Genomic DNA, 19,955 nt, shown 5'->3' on the forward strand with positions numbered 1-19,955 from the left:
GGGCCCCATGTCAGGCTCCATGCTCAACACAGAGTCTGCTAGAGCTTCTCTCTCTCCCTCTCCATCTGCCCCTCCCCCCACTCATGCTCATTCTCTAAAATAAATATTTTTTTTAAAAAAGAGTCTTTCAAGGACCTACTGAGTGACTAGAAGCTGAACATAAAGGAGTACATACAGTGTGATTCCATTTAACTGTGAAATTTTAGATTAAGGAAAATTAATCTGTAATGATAGAAATCAGATCAGTGGTTGGGAGTAGCGATTAACTGCACAGGGGTACAAGGGAACTTTCTGGGTAAATGGAAATGTTCTGTGTCTTGATTAGGGTTGTGGTAACATGGGTGTATTCATTTGTCCAAACACTGACCTGTACACACAATGTGGGTGCATTTTTATAAGTAAATTATGCCTCATTTAAAAAAAAAAGATTTTAAAAGCCTAAAATAATTTTTCTTAAGTTTTTCTTGGATGTCTGTATTATAAGACACAAGTATGTGGGGTTTTTTTAATGGTTTGTGAACCATAAATTGTAAAATACAGTAATCTAATTGTTGGTGTCTCTTTTTCTGAGCATTTTTTTATTTAAATTCAATTAGCCAACGTATAGTACATCATTAGTTTCAGATGTAGTGTTCAATAACTCATCAGTTGCCTATAACACCCAGTGCTCATCACATCACGTGCCCTCCTTAATGCCCATCACCCAATTACCCCATCCCCCCACCCATCTCCCCTCCAGCAACCCTCAATTTGTTTCCTGTAGTTAAGAATCTCTCATGGTTCAGACGATGGACTCTGAAAAACAAACTGAGGGTTCTAGAGGGGAGGGGGGTGGGGGGATGGGTTAGCCTGGTGATGGGTATTAAGGAGGGCACATTCTGTGTGGAGCATTGGGTGTTATGCACAAACAATGAATCATGGAACACTACATCAAAAACTAATGATGTAATGTACGGTGATTAACATAACAGTTAAAAAATGAAAAAAGAAAAAAAAAGAATCTCTCATGGTTCTTCTCCCTCTCTGATGACTTCCCATTCAGTTTTCCCTCCCTTCCCCCTATGATCCTCTGCGCTGTTTCTCATATTCCACATATGAGTGAAACCATGTGATAATTGTCTTTCTCTGATTGACTTATTTCGCTCAGCATAATACCCTTTAGTTCCATACACATCACTATAAATGGTAAGTATTCATCCTTTCTGATAGCTGAGTTATATTCCGTTATATATACATACCATATCATTTTTATCCATTCATCTGTCAATGGACATCTCAGCTCTTTCCACAGGTTGGCTATTGTGGACATTGCTGCTATGAACATTGGGGTGCAGGTGCCCCTTCAGATCACTACCTTTGAATCTTCGGGGTAAATACCTAGTAGTGCAATTGCTGGGTCATAGGGTAGCTCTATTTTTAACTTCTTGAGGAAGCTCCATACCGTTTTTCTGAGCATTTTTAAAGCAAAAGTAGAATGCTAATTACTGGGAAGATGGTGTGGTATTGTCCAGGGAACAGGAACTGGCCTACGAAGAATGTGGCTATCAAACACACTTCAAGAAACAGTGCTGTAGCCTTTCTGGCTGTGGTGCATTGTGTTAAACTCAGGACCTCTGTGCAGCCAAATCTCATACTCTGTCCCTTTTCTATATTGGTGAGCAATCCCACTGCCCATAAAATACTCAGATCTTCTCACCTCTTTCTTTTCTTTTCTTTTTTTCTTTTTTATTTTTTTTTAAGATTTTATTTATTCTACAGAGAGCACACACACTGGCAGGGGAGCGGGACAGGGAGAAGCAGGCTCCCTGCTGAGCAAGGAGCCCAGTGCAGGGCTCAATCCCAGGAACCTGGGGTCATGAACTGAGCGAAAGGCAGATGCTTAACCAACTGAGCCACCCAGACACCTCTCTTTTCTTTTTTAAATAACCTGATTAGATGATTTGAAATTTAGACTGAGACTAGAGATATCAGGAGCTATGAATTTCATAAGAAGGGAAAAGGTTTTCATGCAAATGAAATCAGAAATGCCAAGATCAGCAGTACACTCTGTGTTCTATTTCTCCTCTTCACTCCCACAAGGAGCCGTTCCTAAATAATTTTTACATTTGTAATACCTAAATAACAAAGTATGCTTATTACTAGGATGATAATAGTGGATCTCTTTTTATTTTTTTTTTAAGATTTATTCAAGAGCACGTGGGGAGGAGGCAGAGGGAGAGAATCTTAAGTAGACTCCCTGCTGCGCACAGAGCCCAACATGGGTCCTGATCTCCCCAACCCTGAGATCATGACCTGAGCCAAAATTAAGAGTCAGCTGCTTAACCGACTGAGTCACCAGGCACCCCAGTCGTGGCTCTCTTTTTATTATTTTTTTAAGATTTTATTTATTCATTTGAGACAGACCATGAGCAGGTGGGAGAGGCAGAAGCGAGCTCCCTGCTGAGCCAGGAGCCCGATGTGGGGCTCGATCCCAGGACCCCAGGACCATGACCCGAGCCAAAGGCAGATGTTTAACCATCTGAGCCACCCAGGCACCCCAGTGGCTCTCTTTTTAAAAATGACCTTATTTTAAAAGGTTAATACGCTGAAAAGATATTATGATGAAAATATTATAAAACTAAAGTGTCACTAGACTAGTATTAACATCTTGGAATAATACACCATCTATTTAGACTCTTGGGCCAACATTTCAATTGTAGCTAAGCAATTAAATTATCAAAAGAATAGAAAATTCCTAAAATGTATTCTGCATCAGCTGTCCTCTGCCAACCCCACTCCTCTGGTAATAGGTTGTAAGGCCCTGCCTAGAAGGGAGAACTCATAGAATAATCTCAGCAGCCAGGTCTCAGGAGCACTGAGGTAGATGTCTCTTCCCTCTAATGACAGTGCTACCTTTAATCCTCTACATGTCTGTGTACCTATTCAGAATTCCTCAAGTTTGTTGGTGGTGCCACCCAGTGCAAGGAGTCCTGCAGGGCAACATTCTCACACCACTGACACACTCCCTGCTGGCCTGTATTGATGGCTGCTTTTAGCCAAAATAAGTTTCCCGTTTCTGCCTCTGGGGACCAGGTTGGCAGGCCACTTGACACAAAGCTTAGCAGCGTGTGCAGAAGTGCTCCCTGAGAAAGGAGCACTTAGTTTGGTGAAATCCTTTCCAGAGACTTGATCTTTGTCAGGGCTTCTTTTATGTTCTTTTACTTAATGTCACCCCTCCTCCTTGTCCCTGCGAAAATGTGCTCACACACACACAAATGCACTAAAACCTTAGTATTTTGTCCTCTTAGAGTTTTCAGACACTTCAGGATCTGTGGTCTTATTTTATCCTTCCAGGAATCCATTGAAGTCCATAGAATAGGCATTGTTCCACTTGAAAAATGAGAAAATTAAGGTATAGCTGGACCAATTACCGACGTATAGCTAGTGATATCCTGGGAACAATATCCAGAGTTGCTGACTGCAAACCTGTCCCTTTTTCTACGACACCGCTTTCTGTTTGCCTGCTTCCTCTCTATTAGCCCTTACAGGATGGATGTTTAATCTCTTATTTCCTAAGGTGAGAGTTCTTTTACCAAGCCTAGTTTGTCTGGTGAGGGATATTTCTAAGGGATTGAAGAACAGCCATCTAAGTCTTGACTGTAGCAAGGGTCATCAAGTGAGGCCCTCTCAGCGATGGGGAGATTGAGTTAAGTTTAGTGCAGCTATAATTTTTTTACAGTTCTCTAATGTGCGTGCTAGATATATTCAATGAAGTATTCCTTAACTCCTTCCTTCCCTTCCAAGATGATCTGAGTGTAGGAAAAAGGAAATTATGTATCTGAGTAAAAAAGCACTTGCAGAAAATGGCTAAAGGTTCAAAACTAAATATTACCCATTATTTATATTTAGAAGTTCTCAGAGAAGAGTTTCCATGGGATGAAGTTGTCCTTTGCAGCTGTTGACTTCCTGGTACAAGTTTTTAGAAGCTGGAAATTAATAAGTAATAAGTAAAAGTAATAAGTCATGGGGCAAAGGTACAAATGTAGTGATCTGAAGGGGCACATGCACCCCAATGTTTATAGCAGCAATGGTTTGTGGAATGGAAAGTCTAGATGTCCATCAACAGATGAATGGATAAAGCAGATGTATATATATATATATATATATATATATATATATATATATATATATATATATACACAATGGAATATTATGCAGCCATCAAAAAAATCTTGCCTTTTGCAACGACATGGATGGAACTAGAGGGTATTATGCTAAGCGAAATAAATCAATCAGAGAAAGACAATTATCATATGATCTCACTGATCTGTGGAATTTGAGAAACAAGACAGAGGATCATAGGGGAAGAGAGGGAAAAACGAAACAAGACGAAACCAGAGAGGGAGACAAACCATAAGAGACTCAATCTCAGGAAACAAACTGAAGGTTGCTGGAGTGGAGGAGGGTGAGAGGGATGGGGTGGCTGGGTGATGGATATTGGGGAGGGTATGTGCTATGGTGAGTGCTGTGAATTATGTAAGACTGTTGAATCACAGACCTGTACCCCTGAAACAAATAATACATTATATGTTAATAAAAATAATTAATTAAAAAAAAAAGTCAAGGCACCTGGTTAAGCATCTGCTTTCAGCTCAGGTCATGATCCCAGGGTCCTGGGATCAAGCCCCGCATCCGGCTTCTTGCTCGGCGGGGAGTCTGCTTCTCCCTCTCCCTCCACTGTTCCCCCTGCTTGTACTCTCTCGCTCTCTCTGTCAAATAAATTAATAAAATCTTTAAAAAAATAAAAATAAATAAATTTAAAAAAATAAGTCATGGGGCACCTAGGTGGCTCAGTCGGTTAAGTGCTAACTCTTGATTTCAGCTCAGCTCAGGTCATGATCTCAGGGTCGTGGGATCGAGCCTTGCGTTGAGCTCCATGCTCAGTGAAGAGTCTGCTCCCTCTCCTTCTGCCCCTCCCCACGTTTGTGTGTGTGTGTGTGCACTCTCTCTCTCAAATAAATTTTTTTTAAAGTAATAACTCATTAGATTTCAGATACAGCCAGTAAGTATCTCAGTAGTGTCTATAAATATACTCTTCTGGGAACCAACAAAGACATTAAAAATCTGTAAACACTTTTTAAATTTACATTATATAAATAAATTTATATTATATAAAAAAGTAGATTTTTATTTTGTTTTGATTTTGGCAGTAGTCATTGTTATAATTCACTTATCAATATGTGGTCTTGATGATCAGGCCTAGTAGTTGCTCTTTCTTTCGTAATGAATCAAAATGACAAGAAAAGTTCTAGTGAAAAGGTGTGATGAGCCAGTTTATCACTAAAGCTCATCATCTAATGGAGAGGGCAACCTCCATTCATGGAATTTGACCTGTGTGGTGATCGGTAAGTATTACCAAGCAAATTGACAGAAATAGCCCCCTTTTTAATGTTTAAACAATATTTGCTGTTTTCTGATTATAAAAACAACACAAGAGAAAAACCATAGAGCATATAGGCTATGGGTGCACTGGCTTTGGAGTTGGAGAAGGCTTGGCTCCCATACGTACTTGGTCAGTCATGACTATGTGACCAAAAGTCTCTAAGCTTTGGTGTCCTTATCTATAAAATGGGAGATACCAGGGTACCTACCTATAGAGGTATTATGTGAAGATAGAATAAAGCCAGTAAAATGCTTAGAACAGGGCCTAACCTAATAAAGGGAGTTAAAAAAAAAGAAGAAAATCAAAATCACTAGTGAACCACAAGCCACTGTTAATATTTTGACATGTTGGCTTTCAGGCTTTTTTCTGCCATACACACACATACACCAGTATGTACACATTTTTCAACCTTTTCCAAAATTGGGATATTTTATATACAATCTATAGCCTGCTTAATTTTTCTCACATATCTTTTTTTTTTAAGATTTGTTTATTTAGGGGTACCTGGGTGGCTCAGTTGGTTAAGCATCTGCCTTCAGCTCAGGTCATGATCCCAGGGTCCTGGGATCAAGTCCCACATCGGGCTCCTTGCTCAGCGGGGAACCTGCTTCCCCCTCTGCCTACTGCTCCCCCTGCTTGTGCGCTCTCTCTCTCTGACAAATAAATAAAATCTTTTTTAAAAAAGATTTTATTTATTTGAGAGAGAGGGAGAGAATCTCCAGCAGACTTCCCCCCAAGTGTGGAGCCCGACGCAGGGCTTAATTCAATGACCCCGAGATTACGACCTAAGCCGAAATCAAAAGCCACGCACTTAACCGACTTGAACCACCCGGGTCCCCCTCCCACATACCTTTATCTTGCCCTTGATATTAAAATTCACTGAACAGATTTTCATGACCTTATAATACTGTAACATGATTCAACATAATTATTTAATCATTACCTCCTTGTGAGATGTGTTATTTCCAATATTTTACTATTATTAACGCTGCTACTTTTTTTTAAAAGATTTTATTTATTTATTTGAGAGAGAACGCACAGAGGAAAGAGTGAGAGGGAAAAGCAGACTCTCAGCTGAGCGGAGAGCCTGAGCAGTTTGAGGTTGAACTTTTTTATATGTTTATTGATTCCTGGCATTATTTCAGCAAAATGCCTTTTTTTTTTTTTTAAGATTTTATTTATTTATTTGTCAGAGAGAGAGAGAGCACAAGAAGGGGGGAATGGCAGGCAGAGGGAGAAGCAGGCTCCCCGCTGAGCAAGTAGCCCAGTGTGGGACTCAATCCCAGGACCCTGAGATCATGACCTGAGCCAAAAGCAGACACTTAACCAACTGAGTCACCCACGCGTCCCAGTGAAATGCCTTTTTATGAATGAATGTAACTTGTAAAAGTTTTTAGGTAGGATCTCAAGCTTCTAGAATAGTGCCAGGTACATAGCAAGTACTCAGTAAATATTTGTGGCATGATAAATGGATGAATGGCAAAAATATTAACTCTTTATCATATTTGTTTCAAATGGGGTGAAGTCTTAATAAAATTGTTGCCTTGTATACATACAAAGATAATGCTGTCGGGGCACCTGGGTGGCTCAGTCGTTAAGCGTCTGCCTTCGGCTCAGGTCATGATCCCAGGGTCCTGGGATCGAGCCCCACATCTGGCTCCCTGCTCCACGGGAAGCCTGCTTCTCCCTCTCCCACTCCCCCTGCTTGTGTTCCCTCTCTCGCTGTGTCTCTCTCTGTCAAATAAATAAATAAAATCTTTAAAAAAAAAAAAGATAATGCTATCTTGGTTCTTAGTCTTTATAACCTAATTTTTTTCCATTCTTTTCTTCCCCCACAGTTCATCCATGAGCTCGGATTTCCCACATTACAACTTCAGGATGCCTAATATTGGATTCCAGAATCTGCCTCTCAACATATATATTGTGGTTTTTGGCACTGCTATATTTGTCTTCATCCTTAGTTTACTCTTCTGTTGCTACTTGATTAGGTAATCAATTTTCATTCTATGTTACTTCAGAATATGTTAAACAATTATAAATAAGCTTTCTTCCCTTATGTTAAAAAATTGTGTAAGTACGATAATTAGCAAATTTTCTCTTTTTTTAAATTTGTTTATTTATTATTCAAGTAATCTCTACACCCAGTGTGGGGCTCAAACTCATGAGCTCTTGATCATGAGCTCAAGATCAAGAGCTGTGACAAGATCTGAGCCTTTAAACAGGTTCTTGTGGTCTCAAGATTTTAAGCTCCTTTGGTCAGGTGTTCAGATTATTGATTACATAAAACTCTAAATATTCAGGGCACCTGGGTGGCTCAGTCAGTTGTGTGTCTGCCTTTGGCTTGGGTCATGGTCCCAGGGTCCTCGGATCGAGTCCTGCATTGGGCTCCCTGCTCAGCAGGGAGTCTGCTTCTCCCTCTCCTTCTGCCGCTCCCTACCACTCATGCCTCTCCCTCTCTCTCTCAAATAAATAAAAACTTAAAAAAAAAAACTATTCCACAAGCTCTACAGCACATGTACAGACAGTGACACCTCACTTGAAGGAGTAATGGATTTGGCCAGTAAAGATTCACAGTTGACTAACTTATAATTGTTTAAGCAAGCATCTTCCTCTTTTAAGTTTTTAAATAGGATCTAATATTCAAAGCCAAAACTCAGACTACAAAAATTCATGTACTATATTGTTCAAAGAGCTTTATGAGTAAAAGGGTAGAAAGCTGGGTTTTATTAAGCAATTATACTTCTAACAATTTTTAGTATTTGTACAGTATGTGATTATGGTTAAGATAAATACCATCATTGGATATCTTTCAGCAATAATTGTTTCCTCCAGTGACCACTCACTGATGGTCAAATTCAAACGAATTTAGTGTGTATTTCCAATATTCTGACAAGTGAATTTACGTTCTTCATAGAAAGTGAATCTTTTCTGAAGCTCTCACAAAATGTAATCACTTCTTATCTCTCATAGATATGCTGGCTGGTTATGATTTTTAGGTCTTTCTCAGAGTAATAAACACCATAGCTAATTATAGCTTTTAGGAAAAGCTGCTTTTTTTTAAATTTTATTTATTTATTTGACAGAGACACAGCGAGAGAGGGAACACAAGCAGGGGGAGTGGGCGAAGGAGAAGCAGGCTTCCCGCTGAGCAGGAAGCCCAATAGGGGGCTTAATCCCAGGACCCTGGGATCATGCTCTGAGCCGAAGTCAGACACTTAACCAACTAAGCCACCCAGGTGCCCCTTTAATTCATATATCTGATAAAGATTTAATAAGCAGAATATATTTTTTAAAAAGTCTTACAATTCAATGACAAAAAGCTGAATTTTAAAATAGACAAAGGACTTAAATAAATAGCCATTTCCCCAAAAAGGATATATGAATGGCCAGCAAGTACATGAAAAGAAGTTCAACATCATTGGTCATAAAGGAAATGCAAAATAAAACCACTATGAGATACCACTTCACAACTACTAGGATGTTGTAATCAAAAATACAGAAAATTACGTGTCCTACCTAGAAAGATCTGTAAAAAGAAAGAAGATCTAATAAATAGAGGAATATACTACGTTCATAGGTTGGAAACTTTGTCTTGCAAAGATCTTCCACAATTGATCTATAAATTCTATATACAACCTCAGTTAAAATCCCAACAGATTTTTTGTGGAAAGTGACTACCTCATAAAATTTATATGGAAGTGCTGAGGATCAAGAATAGCCAAGACGGCTTTTCTGCCCGTGGACGCTGCCAAGTAAGCATCGTTAAAGTCTCCTCTCCCACCACTGTCATGTCTAAGTCGGAGTCTCCCAAAGAACCTAAACAGCTGTGGAAAGATTTTTGTTGGTGGCATTAAAGAAGACACTGAAGAACATCATCTAAGAGATTATTTTGAACAGTGTGGGAAAATTGAAGTGATGGAGATCATGACTGACCGAGGCAGTGGCAAAAAGAGAGGTTTTGCTTTTGTAACATTTGATGACCATGACTCTGTAGACAAGATTGTCATTCAAAAATACCATACTGTGAACGGCCATAACTGTGAAGTAAGGAAAGCCCTATCTAAGCGAGAGATGGCTAGTGCTTCATCCAGCCAATGAGGTCAAAGTGGTTCTGGAAACTTTGGTGGTGATTGTGGAGGTGGTTTTGGTGGGAATGACAGCTTTGGTCGTGGAGGGAACTTCAGTGGTCGAGGTGGCTTTGGTGGCAGTCGAGGTGGTGGTGGATATGGTGGCCGTGGGGATGGCTATGACGGACTTGGTCATGATGGAAGCAGCTTTGGAGGTGGCGGAAGCTATAATGACTTTGGCAATTACAACAATCAGTCCTCAAATTTTGGACCCATGAAAGGAGGAAATCTCGGAAGCAGAAGCTCTGGCCCTTATGGTGGTGGAGGCCAATACTTTGTCAAACCACGAAACCAAGGTGGCTATGGTGGTTCCAGCAGCAGCAGTAGCTACGGCAGTGGCAGAAGGTTTTAATCACTGCCAGGAAACAAAGCTTAGCAGGAGAGGAGAGCCAGAGAAGGGACAGGGAAGCTACAGGTTACAACAGATTTGTGAACTCGGCCAAGCACAGTGGTGGCAGGGCGGAGCTGCTACGAAGAAGACATGTTTTAGACAATACTCATGTGTATGGGCAAAAAACTCGAGGACTGTATTTGTGACTAATTGTATAACAGGTTATTTTTGTTTCTGTTCTGTGGAAAGTGGAAAGCATTCCAACAAAGGGTTTTAATGTAGATTTTTTTTTGCACCCATGCTGTTGATTGCTAAATGTAATAGTCTAATGATGACGCTGAATAAATGTCTTTAAAGAAAAAAAAGAATAGCCAAGACAGTAGTTAAGAGCAGAGCTTGAGGACTTAATACTGCCAGACCCATACTTGTTACAAAGCCCCAGTACTTAAAGTGCTATTCACCTAGCACCCAGATTTTGGTTTCTAAATACTCTTCTCCAATAAAAGGAACGAAGATTCTTTTGAAGAAGTGCTTAATTCCACAACTGGGGCATAGGAAATACAAGATGAGCCTGGAACACCTTTTGGTGCCAGTAAGCAAGGACGTGCATGGAAAAGGATGGGGGCATATTGAGAGGACACAGGAGTCAACCTGATGGAGCTCCTGAAGGCCAACCCTAAATCAGTTTGAGCAACAAAACAAATAATGATCATACTGAATTATAACCCATAGACGAAAACAAATATACACAAATTAATACTGATAAATAAGGGATAACTCTTCCGTACAGAAGAATTCCAATTAATGTACAAGGAATTAGAAAACTACAAAACCACCATCATGTAGCCACTACAGTAATTGTTGCAAGCAAGATGGGTGCTAAAATAAGTGGGCAAAAGTTTGAGAAAAAAATAGGGTATTTGCATAGTTTCAACATCTCTCCCCCAAGATATTGATCAGTCACAAAGAGGGAAATAGTACCTTTTACAGTGGAGAGACCTGGTAGACACCTCCATAACCAAATGATCATTGGTTAATGTGTCAAAATCTTGAAAGTCAAGGGAAAACTAAAGAATTGTCAGAGATTGGAGGAGGCTAAGGAGACATAAATAGATGCAAGGTAGGATCTTGGATTGGATAATAGAACAGGAAAAGGACAGTAATGAAAAAAACGTGAAATTCAAACAATGTCTGTTTAATATTATGACAATAATATCAGTGTTAATTTCCGGTTTTGATCATTGTACAATGGTTGTGTAAGATGTTAACATTGGTAAATCTGGGAGGAAATTTATGTGACCTCTATTTTTTGCAGCTTTTCTTTTTGCAGCTATTTTGAAAAATTATTTCACAATAAAAGTTAAGAGAAAAACTAATGTGGGGCTGCTTGGGTGGCTCAGTCATAACACGTCTGCCGTCAGCTCAGGTCATGATCCCAGGGTCCTGGAATCAAGTCTTGCATTGGACTCGTTACTCAGTGGGGAGCCTGCTTCTCCCTCTCTGCCTGCCACTCCCCCTCCTTCTGCTCTCTCTCTCTCTCATAAATAAATAAATAAAATCTTAAAAAAAAAACTAATGTGGTAATGACATCAGGTGCATACATTTCCCAGGGCTGCTATAACAAAGTACCACAAACCAAGTAGCTTAAAAATAACAGAACTCTAATCTCACAGTTCTGGGGGTTAGAAGTTTGAAATCAAGGTGTCCCAGCAGATCCATGCTCCCTCTGAAGGCTCTAGGGGAGAATCCTTCCTTGCCTCTTCCCTAGTTCCTGGTAGTTACCAGAAATCTTTTATGTTCTTTGGCTTGTACCTGCATGATTTCAATCTGTTTCTGTCTTCACCTGGCCTCCTTCTTCTAAACCAGTCATATTGGATTTAATATGACCTCATTTTAACTAAATAATCTACAAAGGCTCTATTTCCAAATAGGGTTGCATTCTGAGGTTCCAGCAGACATAAATTTTTTAGACTATTCAAGCAAGTATACAGGAATAGGCAAATAGACCAATGGAATAGAATGGAACTCTAAAAACACACCCACATATTGGATCTAACTTAGGACAGATGTGCCACTGCTATGCAATAGGGAAAATAGGGTCTTTTGAATAAATGAATCAAATGAAAATTTGCATGTGAATAGAAAGAATCTTGACCCCTTCCTCACATCATATATAAAGACTAATTTCAGATGGATCATAAGTAATTTTGGATGGATACCTAAATGTGACAGGTAAAATAAATTGTTTTCACAATACACACGAGAATATCTTCATGATCGGGGGGGTAGGCAAAGATTTCTTTAACTGGATGCAAAAAGAACTTGACATTATTGTGAAGAGTTTATAAATTGGACTTAATTTGAATTAAAAGCTTCTGTTCATCAAAAGATACCATCAAGAGAATGAAAATGCAAGCCATAGAGTGGGAGATAATTGCAGTACATAGACCCAAGAGAGGACTTGCGTCTGAAACATATAAAGAACTCCTACAAATCAATAAGAAGAAGGTAACTCATTTTTTAAAGACTCAAACAGGCATTTTATTTTTTCTTATTTTTTTTAAAGATTTTATTTATTTGACAGAGACATAGCGAGAGAGGGAACACAAGCAGGGCGGGTGGGAGAGGGAGAAGTAGGCCTCCCACTGAACAGGGAGCCTGATGTGGGGCTCGATCCCAGGACCCTGCGATCATGACCCAAGGCAAAGGCAGATGCTTAACTGACTGAGCCACCCAGGTGCCCCATCAAACAGGCATTTTATAAAGGAAGTTATCCAAATGGACAATAAGCTTATAAAAGGGTGCTGAACATCAATTGGGAAATGCAAATTAAAGCTGAAATGAGATACCACTGAATACCTACCAGATTGGCTAAATTTTTTTTAACTGATCCTACCAAGTAGTGGCAAAGATGTAAAACAGCAAGAGCTCTAGTGCATTACATCTAGGAATGGAAATCAGTACAAGCATTTTGACTAGCAGTTCTACTCCTAGGTATATACTCAACAGAATTAAGTCTATATGTCCACTAAAAGACGTAGAATTTAGGTAGCAGCTTTATTTATAATAGCCCCAAACTGGAAGTAACCTAAATATTCATCAACAGTGTAATGGATAGTCTTATATTCATACAGTGGAACACTATATATCAGTCAAAAAGAATTACTGCAACCATGTGGATGAATTTCACAAGTAATTGTTAGCTGAAAGCCAACACAAAAAGCATATATCAAATGATAACATTTAAGTGAAGTTCAAAACAAGCACAATCTATAATGATAGGAATCAGGATAGTGGGTACCTCTTAGGGGTAGATATTGATTGTTAGGAGTCATTTCAGGGGTCCTGGAAATGTTCTATATCTTGATCTGGGTGATAGTTACACTTGTGTGTGTGTATGTACATATATATATATAATTTTTTTTAACATTGAGCTGTATTTTTTTTTGAAATTTCTTAGAGAAGGTGAGAGCGAGAGAGAGCCAGTGAGAGAGCGAGCACAAACAGGGAAGCAGGGGGGAGGGGCAGAGGGAGAAGCAGACTCCCCACTGAGCAGGGAGACAGACACGGGGCTCCATCCCAGCACTCTGGGATCATGACCTAACCTGAAAGCCGATGCTTAACCAACGGAGCCACCCAAGTGCCCCACATTTAGCTGTATTCTTAAGGTTTTTTTTACATTATTAGATGGATGTTACACTTAAATTTTTTAAATTAAGAAAAAATGTGATAAATACTAAAACAAATGGACTGTCACCAATATAAATAGAATTGAAGCTTCATTTAAATATTTGTTGTTTTAAGATTTTGTTTTAATGAGATTTCACTTGAACTTAACATTTGGATAACATAACATTTTATGGTTCTTTGGCTACTTTTTCATAACATGGTAATAAATATGTCATTTGGGTGTTTTTCAGGATAAAGATTTTGGATTTTAAACCATAAATGATATAAATTAATATCAAAAATCTGTTTAAGATCTTTATCAAATTGTTGTATTGGAAACCTCAGTATCACATTGCTCATTTGTCTTTTTAGGCTAAGACATCAAGCACACAAAGAATTTTATGCCTATAAACAGGTAAGAAATTTACCTCAGATTGGCCTTGATTTTTTTTTTTAACCAAAAAATGAGAACTTAGATTTCCACTCGTATTTTAAACTGGAACTGGATTTACTTGTGTTCATTTTAGCATTTCACTTCCAGTTTGCAGTACAAAATAGATCAACTTCACTTTAAGTATTTCTCATTATTTGAAGTTCAGATGATATAATAATATAACAGGGAACTTTAGCCAACACTGCTAAAGGCAAATGCTATGGTTAATAATCCTTAAAATTACTGTTAATCTAGTAGAGTTAAGAGATCCCATTAAATGAATTTGTTACTTCTTCCGTTAGAAGACATATCAGTTCCTCAGAGGTGAACAGTTGCATTATAGTGATTTCATCTCCTCCTCCTCTCTCACGTCACACCACTGGAAGTCTAAATACCTGGGTCATTGCTGTTAATCCCTACTCTTTGTACTGTCATTCCTTTACCGATTTGTTCTTTAAGGGAACAAACTTAGCTTTTCTTGATGGCCAAGTAAAATTTGTTTTTTCTTCCCTGTGTCATCTGATAACATTTTACCACGGACACCAAACAGTGGGCCTAGGTGTTCCTTAATTTTCTTTTGACCCAAACTATGAAATTATTTTTATTGTCCTTAGTTTTTTTTGCTTTCTGGTTTTGGGATTTGGGTTTTGGTTTTGTTTTGTTTTTGTTTGTTTTTATGGAGTCGTGGGGTAAGCTTTAGTTTATTTGGGTCTTTAACCTTGCTGACACTGATGCTGCAGGACCATGTCATCATTTTAGGATTACGTATCTCTTTGTCCATCTTTTATGTCTCTTTGAAATCTGAGCTCATTGTCAAGTTCCTTAGATGTCCACACTGATGTCCGTAGGTAACACCATCATCTTCCCAATAGGTCTCATGTGAGATTCATAGAGTTGAATGTTTCAGTTTTCTAAATTAATGAATCCTTTTGTCTCAATATTATCATAAATTTGACAACTTATAAGATATTTGTATGTAAGATGTAAGCTAACTAGAAAGTAAAATTGGCCTTGATGGCCATTTAACAAGTAAAATTGACTGATAGAGTTAAAAGAGTAACAAGATAGACAGTAAAGTGATTTTTAAAATATACTGAATTGGAAATTTAGTACATCCTTGCATAGCTGGATGGTAGCTTTTGGTTGTGATTTCTGAAAATATGATTTGCCCTGAAAACCATTTTTGGTTCAAGAATGTAAGATACTCAAAACTGGGAGATTTTCCCCCAAATTTCACTTACCTATTTTTTTTACTTTAAGATGGCATATAATTCTAATAAACTGTTTATTCTCCAAAAATTTTTTTTTTATTTTTTAAGTAATCACTACACCCAACATGGGGCTTGAATTCACAACCCCGAGATCAAGAGTCACATGCTCTACCAACAGCCAATCAAGCGCCCCTGGAAATTTTCTTTTTAAATAATAATCTGCTGCCCTCTTATCACTTGTCATTTTTTTAACTGGTATCCAGTTACCACAGGTTGGGGATGGCACCTGGGTGAATTTTAAGTTCATTTACATGACTTTAGGTAGAGCTAAAATTTTCTGAGGATAATGAATAAAAATAAGCAAAACTTGCAAAATTAAGCTTGACCTTATTTTTTTAATCTTTTATACATTAATAGTCAATTCCCATCAGCTAATACTGTGTTTTAGTGAATCATGAGAGTCAACCTCATTTGTTTTCCTCCTAAGTTAGCACTTGGTCCAGATGAGCATGTATTTATGTCTTTTCCTGAAATTTAATCTACACTCAAAGGGATTTTAAAATTGTTTTTCAGGAGAACATTGCGTCACTGCTCAAGTTAAAAAAAAAATGTTGCTAAAAAAAATATGGCTAAAATATTCTGTCTCAATATAAAAGAGATTTTTTCCAATATTGAACAGGAGGAGAAGTGAGCTACATATACAAAAGAAAAATATGTTTTAGTATAATGAGAAATTTTTTAATTATAAATTTAAATGGGCATAACATACTTTTTTGTCTTACAGGTTATATTAAAAGAGAAAGTTAAAGAACTGAATTTACATGAGGTAAGTTGCCTATAAGTATTTTAATCTTTTCTTGAGCTATTATCTAATAGAAGTAGTATGCTGTGGTATGCTTAACCATCTTTATTCCAAGAAGTGAAAAAAAAGTTAGACTTATTTTGATCTGCTTAATAGAATATTTGAGGGTGTGGTCACATAAAAATCAATTATGAGATGACAATTATGAGAAGATTTTTAATAGAGATGGTGGTGATGTAAGATTTCATAGCAGTAGGGATGCTGTGTGCTATCCCTGGTATGAGTAGATAGATATAAATTAGTTTTTCTACTCAAGATGAATTTGTACTAATTTCATTCTTGAAAATGTTCCTAGAATCCCGTCATATAAATGGCACAAAAGAGGCAGTGATTACTTCATGGGGTGGGGGTTTGGGGAGGTGAAGCAAGAGAATACAATAGAGAAGAATGCAGTTTGACTTTGACTCCTTGGGATTGTCTAGTGATGAAGTTGCGTGGTTAGTTCCCAGGTGTTCATTATGTTACCATGCTTTGTAATGTGAATACAAAAGTGTGTGGGTATCCTGCTGTACATCTTCAGACACATTGCCTATAAGAATTCTTTTTCATTTTACTCCTTTTGTCGTCTCTGACTACAGTTGTTCAGAATTTTAAATTTTAGGGTCCTTTTCTCTTCCTTCCTTTCCAAGTTTTTGAATTGGTTTGTAAAACAAGGACTTGGAAAGCTGCACATTATAATATCTGTCTTACATAATTGTGGGGCAGCTTCATTGCTAGTCTCTTCAAAGAGAGTTAATTTGTGAAATTATTTGAATAATAATAAAATAATGATTTAGGGGTGCCTGGGTGGCTCAGTCAGTTAAGTGTCTGCCTTTGGCTCAGGTCCTGATCTCAGGGTCCTGGGATCAAGCCCCGCATTGGGCTCCCTGCTCAGCAGGGAGCCTGCTGCTTCCTCTTCCTCTGCCTGCCACTCTTCCTGCTTGTGCTCTCTATCAAATAAGTAAATAAAATTTTGGAAAAAAAGAAAAGAGTGATTTATATTATTGTCAGGCACTTTGAAAATGTCTACTGCTTTGCTCTTTGCATATTTTTTTAATCAAAGAGTTGCTATATTACAGCATTTTAAACTAACCTTTTAAATCCAAAGCATCAATTACTGTTTGATTTTTTTTTTTTACTGTTTGATTTTTAAATTTTCCCAGAATTAACATGAAATAATAGAGGATGATCTCTTTTCTATCTGGGGTCTCCTTGAGGACCATAAATGTAAAGATTATATTCTGACACATGTTACCAATATTAACCAGGTTCCTCAGGAGCAGAAGTCTTCCTCATTGGTCTGACCCACTAGTTTAGAATGGGTCTTTATCTTGAATGAGTACATTGTGTTGCATCATTATGTATCAGAGTTATATCCCATTTGCACCTACCCATTCCAGTTTTGCTGAATCTGACCAGCTGCTGATCCCCTCTCCCCGTTATTTGAAACTAGTAGCTAGGATAACCTAACCTTGCTCTATTGCTTGCTTCTAGAGGCAATCAGGTATTTTTTGCAATTCATTTGGTCCTTTCCAGCTGCATTTCTTGGTGATGAAACTATTTTGTCCGACTTTTGTGTGTATGTGTGCATTTCTGTAGCCTAATTATACAGTAGTAACATAGCTTGGTCCTGTGTAAGCATGTGGAATTTCGATATGGATACTGTTATTAGTGAATAATTACAATAGTGAAAAATCAAAGACAAGCTAAATGTCCATCAGTGGTGAGTGAATAAATAAAACATGATATACATTGATTTATACACTCATTCTTTCACCAACAGAACAATCATGCGAGTGGAAGATTATCCACCAAGAGAGGGAGGGAAGGAAGGAAACCTGATATAGTACAATGAGGTACTATAAAGTTGGCAAAATTAAGGATTGAGCTCTATCAGTAAACGCATCAATTGGGATAGATCTCTAGTGGGATCCAAAAAAAGCAAGTCACAAAGTGATATGTTTATATGACATATGTAAACTAAACTAAACACCCTATTGTTCATGGATTTATATGCATACTACAAGGTGTTTTACTGTGTTTGAGAAGGACACATAGTTACATGGAGAAAGAGAAGAGAAAGATTAGGGGGAGTTGGTCAAAAGAGATGTTAGTTTTATATGTAATGGGTTCTTAAAGAAGGAAAACAAGTTAATATATTACTTTTAAAATAATTTTAGAGTTGGGGCACCTGGGTGGCTCAGTTGGTTAGGTGTCCAACTCTTGATTTCAGCTCAAGTCATGATATTAAGATGGTGAGATTGAGCCCCGCTTCAGGCTCCACACTGGGTGTGGAGCATCCTTGAGATTCTCTCCCTCTGTCCTTCCCCCCCTCTAAAATAATAATAATAATTTTAGAGTTATTGGATACATAAAACATGTCAGACACTGTACTAAACTAAACTGCAGAGACACAAGCATAAAATACTAATTTCTACTCTTAGTTAGCAGTCTGGTAGAGGGGACTATAAATGAGAAAGTCAAACTGCAGTGTGCAGAAGGGTGCTGTGTGTTATCTGGGATATATGCACTCTGTTCCATTGATTTATACACTCATTCTTTCACCAACACTACAGTCTTAATGTAGCTTTACTAATAAAGCTTACTGTAGCTCTGTAAGTCTTAAAATCAGGCAGTGTGATCCTCCAACTTTATTCTTCTCCAAAACTGTTTAGTCTAATTCCTTGCTCTTCCATATAAATTGTAGCATCAGCTGGTCTATATCTACAAAAAAGAAGAAATCCTGCTGTGGGATTTTGATTAGTATTTCATTAAATCTATAAATCCGGGGAAAATTGACATCTTTACCATGTTGAGTCTTCTAATCTATAAACACATTATGTCTTTTCATTTATTTACTTATTTGTATAAGGCTCTGTTAGCTGAATACACATTTAGGATTTTTAGGATTATGTCTTCTTGGTGAATTGAGCCTTTTATTGAAATTATAATATCCCTCTTCATCTCTGGCAGTTTTCTTTGCTTTGAAATCTTTGCCCAATATTAATATAGCACCTCTAGCTGGGGCGCCTGGGTAGCTCAGTCAGTTAAACATCCGACTCTTGGTTTTAGCTCAGGTCATGATCTCATGGGTGGTGAGACCAAGCCCTGCATCAGGCTCCCCACTCAATGGGGAGTCTGCTTAAAGATTCTCTCCCTCTGCCCCTCCCCCTACTCATGCTCACGAGCTCTTTCTCTCTCTCTCTCTCTAAAATAAATAAAAAGAATTAACTCCTTTTTAAAAAAAATACATAGCACCTCTAGCTTTCTTTTGATTAATGTTTGCATGGCATGCCTTTTTCCATCTTTTTAATTTCAGTCTACCTATATATTTGAAGTGAGTTTTCTTATAAATAGCATAAGTTTTGGTTATGATTTTTTTTTTCTTTAACCCACTCTGCCAATCTTTGTTTTAATTGGTGTGTTTAGACCATTTACATTCGAGGCAATTATTGATGTTTGGAATTAGGTCTACCATTGTATTATTTGTCTTCTGCTTTTCCCACTCTTTGTCATTCTTTTTCCCTATTCCTGCCTTCTTTGGGTTATTTGAACATTTTTAGTAATCCATTTTAGTAATCATTTTTATTTTTTTAAAGATTTTTCATTTATTCACTTAAGAGAGCACAAGAGAGAGCATGAGCGGGGGGAGGGGCAGAGGGCGAAGGAGAAGCAGACTCCCCATCAAGCAGGGAGCCCGATGTGGGGCTCAATCCCAGGACCCCGGAACCATGACCTGAGCCGAAGGCAGATACTCAACCGACTGAGCCACCCAGGCACCCCTAGTAATCCATTTTTAGTATCTATTATGATTTTGACTCTATCTTTTTGTATAATATTTTAGTGGATTAGAAAATAAATACTTAGAATCAATTTTTTAGCACTTCAATTGGAATGTAGAAACCTCTCACCATATAGATC

General features: G+C 38.0%; 1 protein-coding gene across 2 annotated transcripts in view; it reads left to right on the forward strand.

The window, feature by feature from the left end:
* RNF24 (ring finger protein 24) overlaps positions 1-19,955 on the forward strand; it is a 76,924-nt gene that overhangs the window by 46,621 nt on the left and 10,348 nt on the right. For both annotated transcript variants that reach the window (XM_028118633.2, XM_028118632.2), the window contains 3 exons: positions 7,261-7,410; positions 13,922-13,964; positions 15,978-16,019. In XM_028118633.2, the coding sequence (XP_027974434.1) occupies positions 7,268-7,410; positions 13,922-13,964; positions 15,978-16,019 (228 nt within the window). In that variant the 5' untranslated portion in view covers positions 7,261-7,267. The remainder of the gene's footprint in view (positions 1-7,260; positions 7,411-13,921; positions 13,965-15,977; positions 16,020-19,955) is intronic.

Source organism: Eumetopias jubatus, unplaced genomic scaffold (assembly GCF_037043125.1).
Source record: "Eumetopias jubatus isolate StellerSeaLion01/CBP00866 unplaced genomic scaffold, mEumJub1_p1.0 scaffold_9, whole genome shotgun sequence".
In the NCBI taxonomy this organism is placed as follows: Eukaryota; Metazoa; Chordata; class Mammalia; order Carnivora; family Otariidae; genus Eumetopias; species Eumetopias jubatus.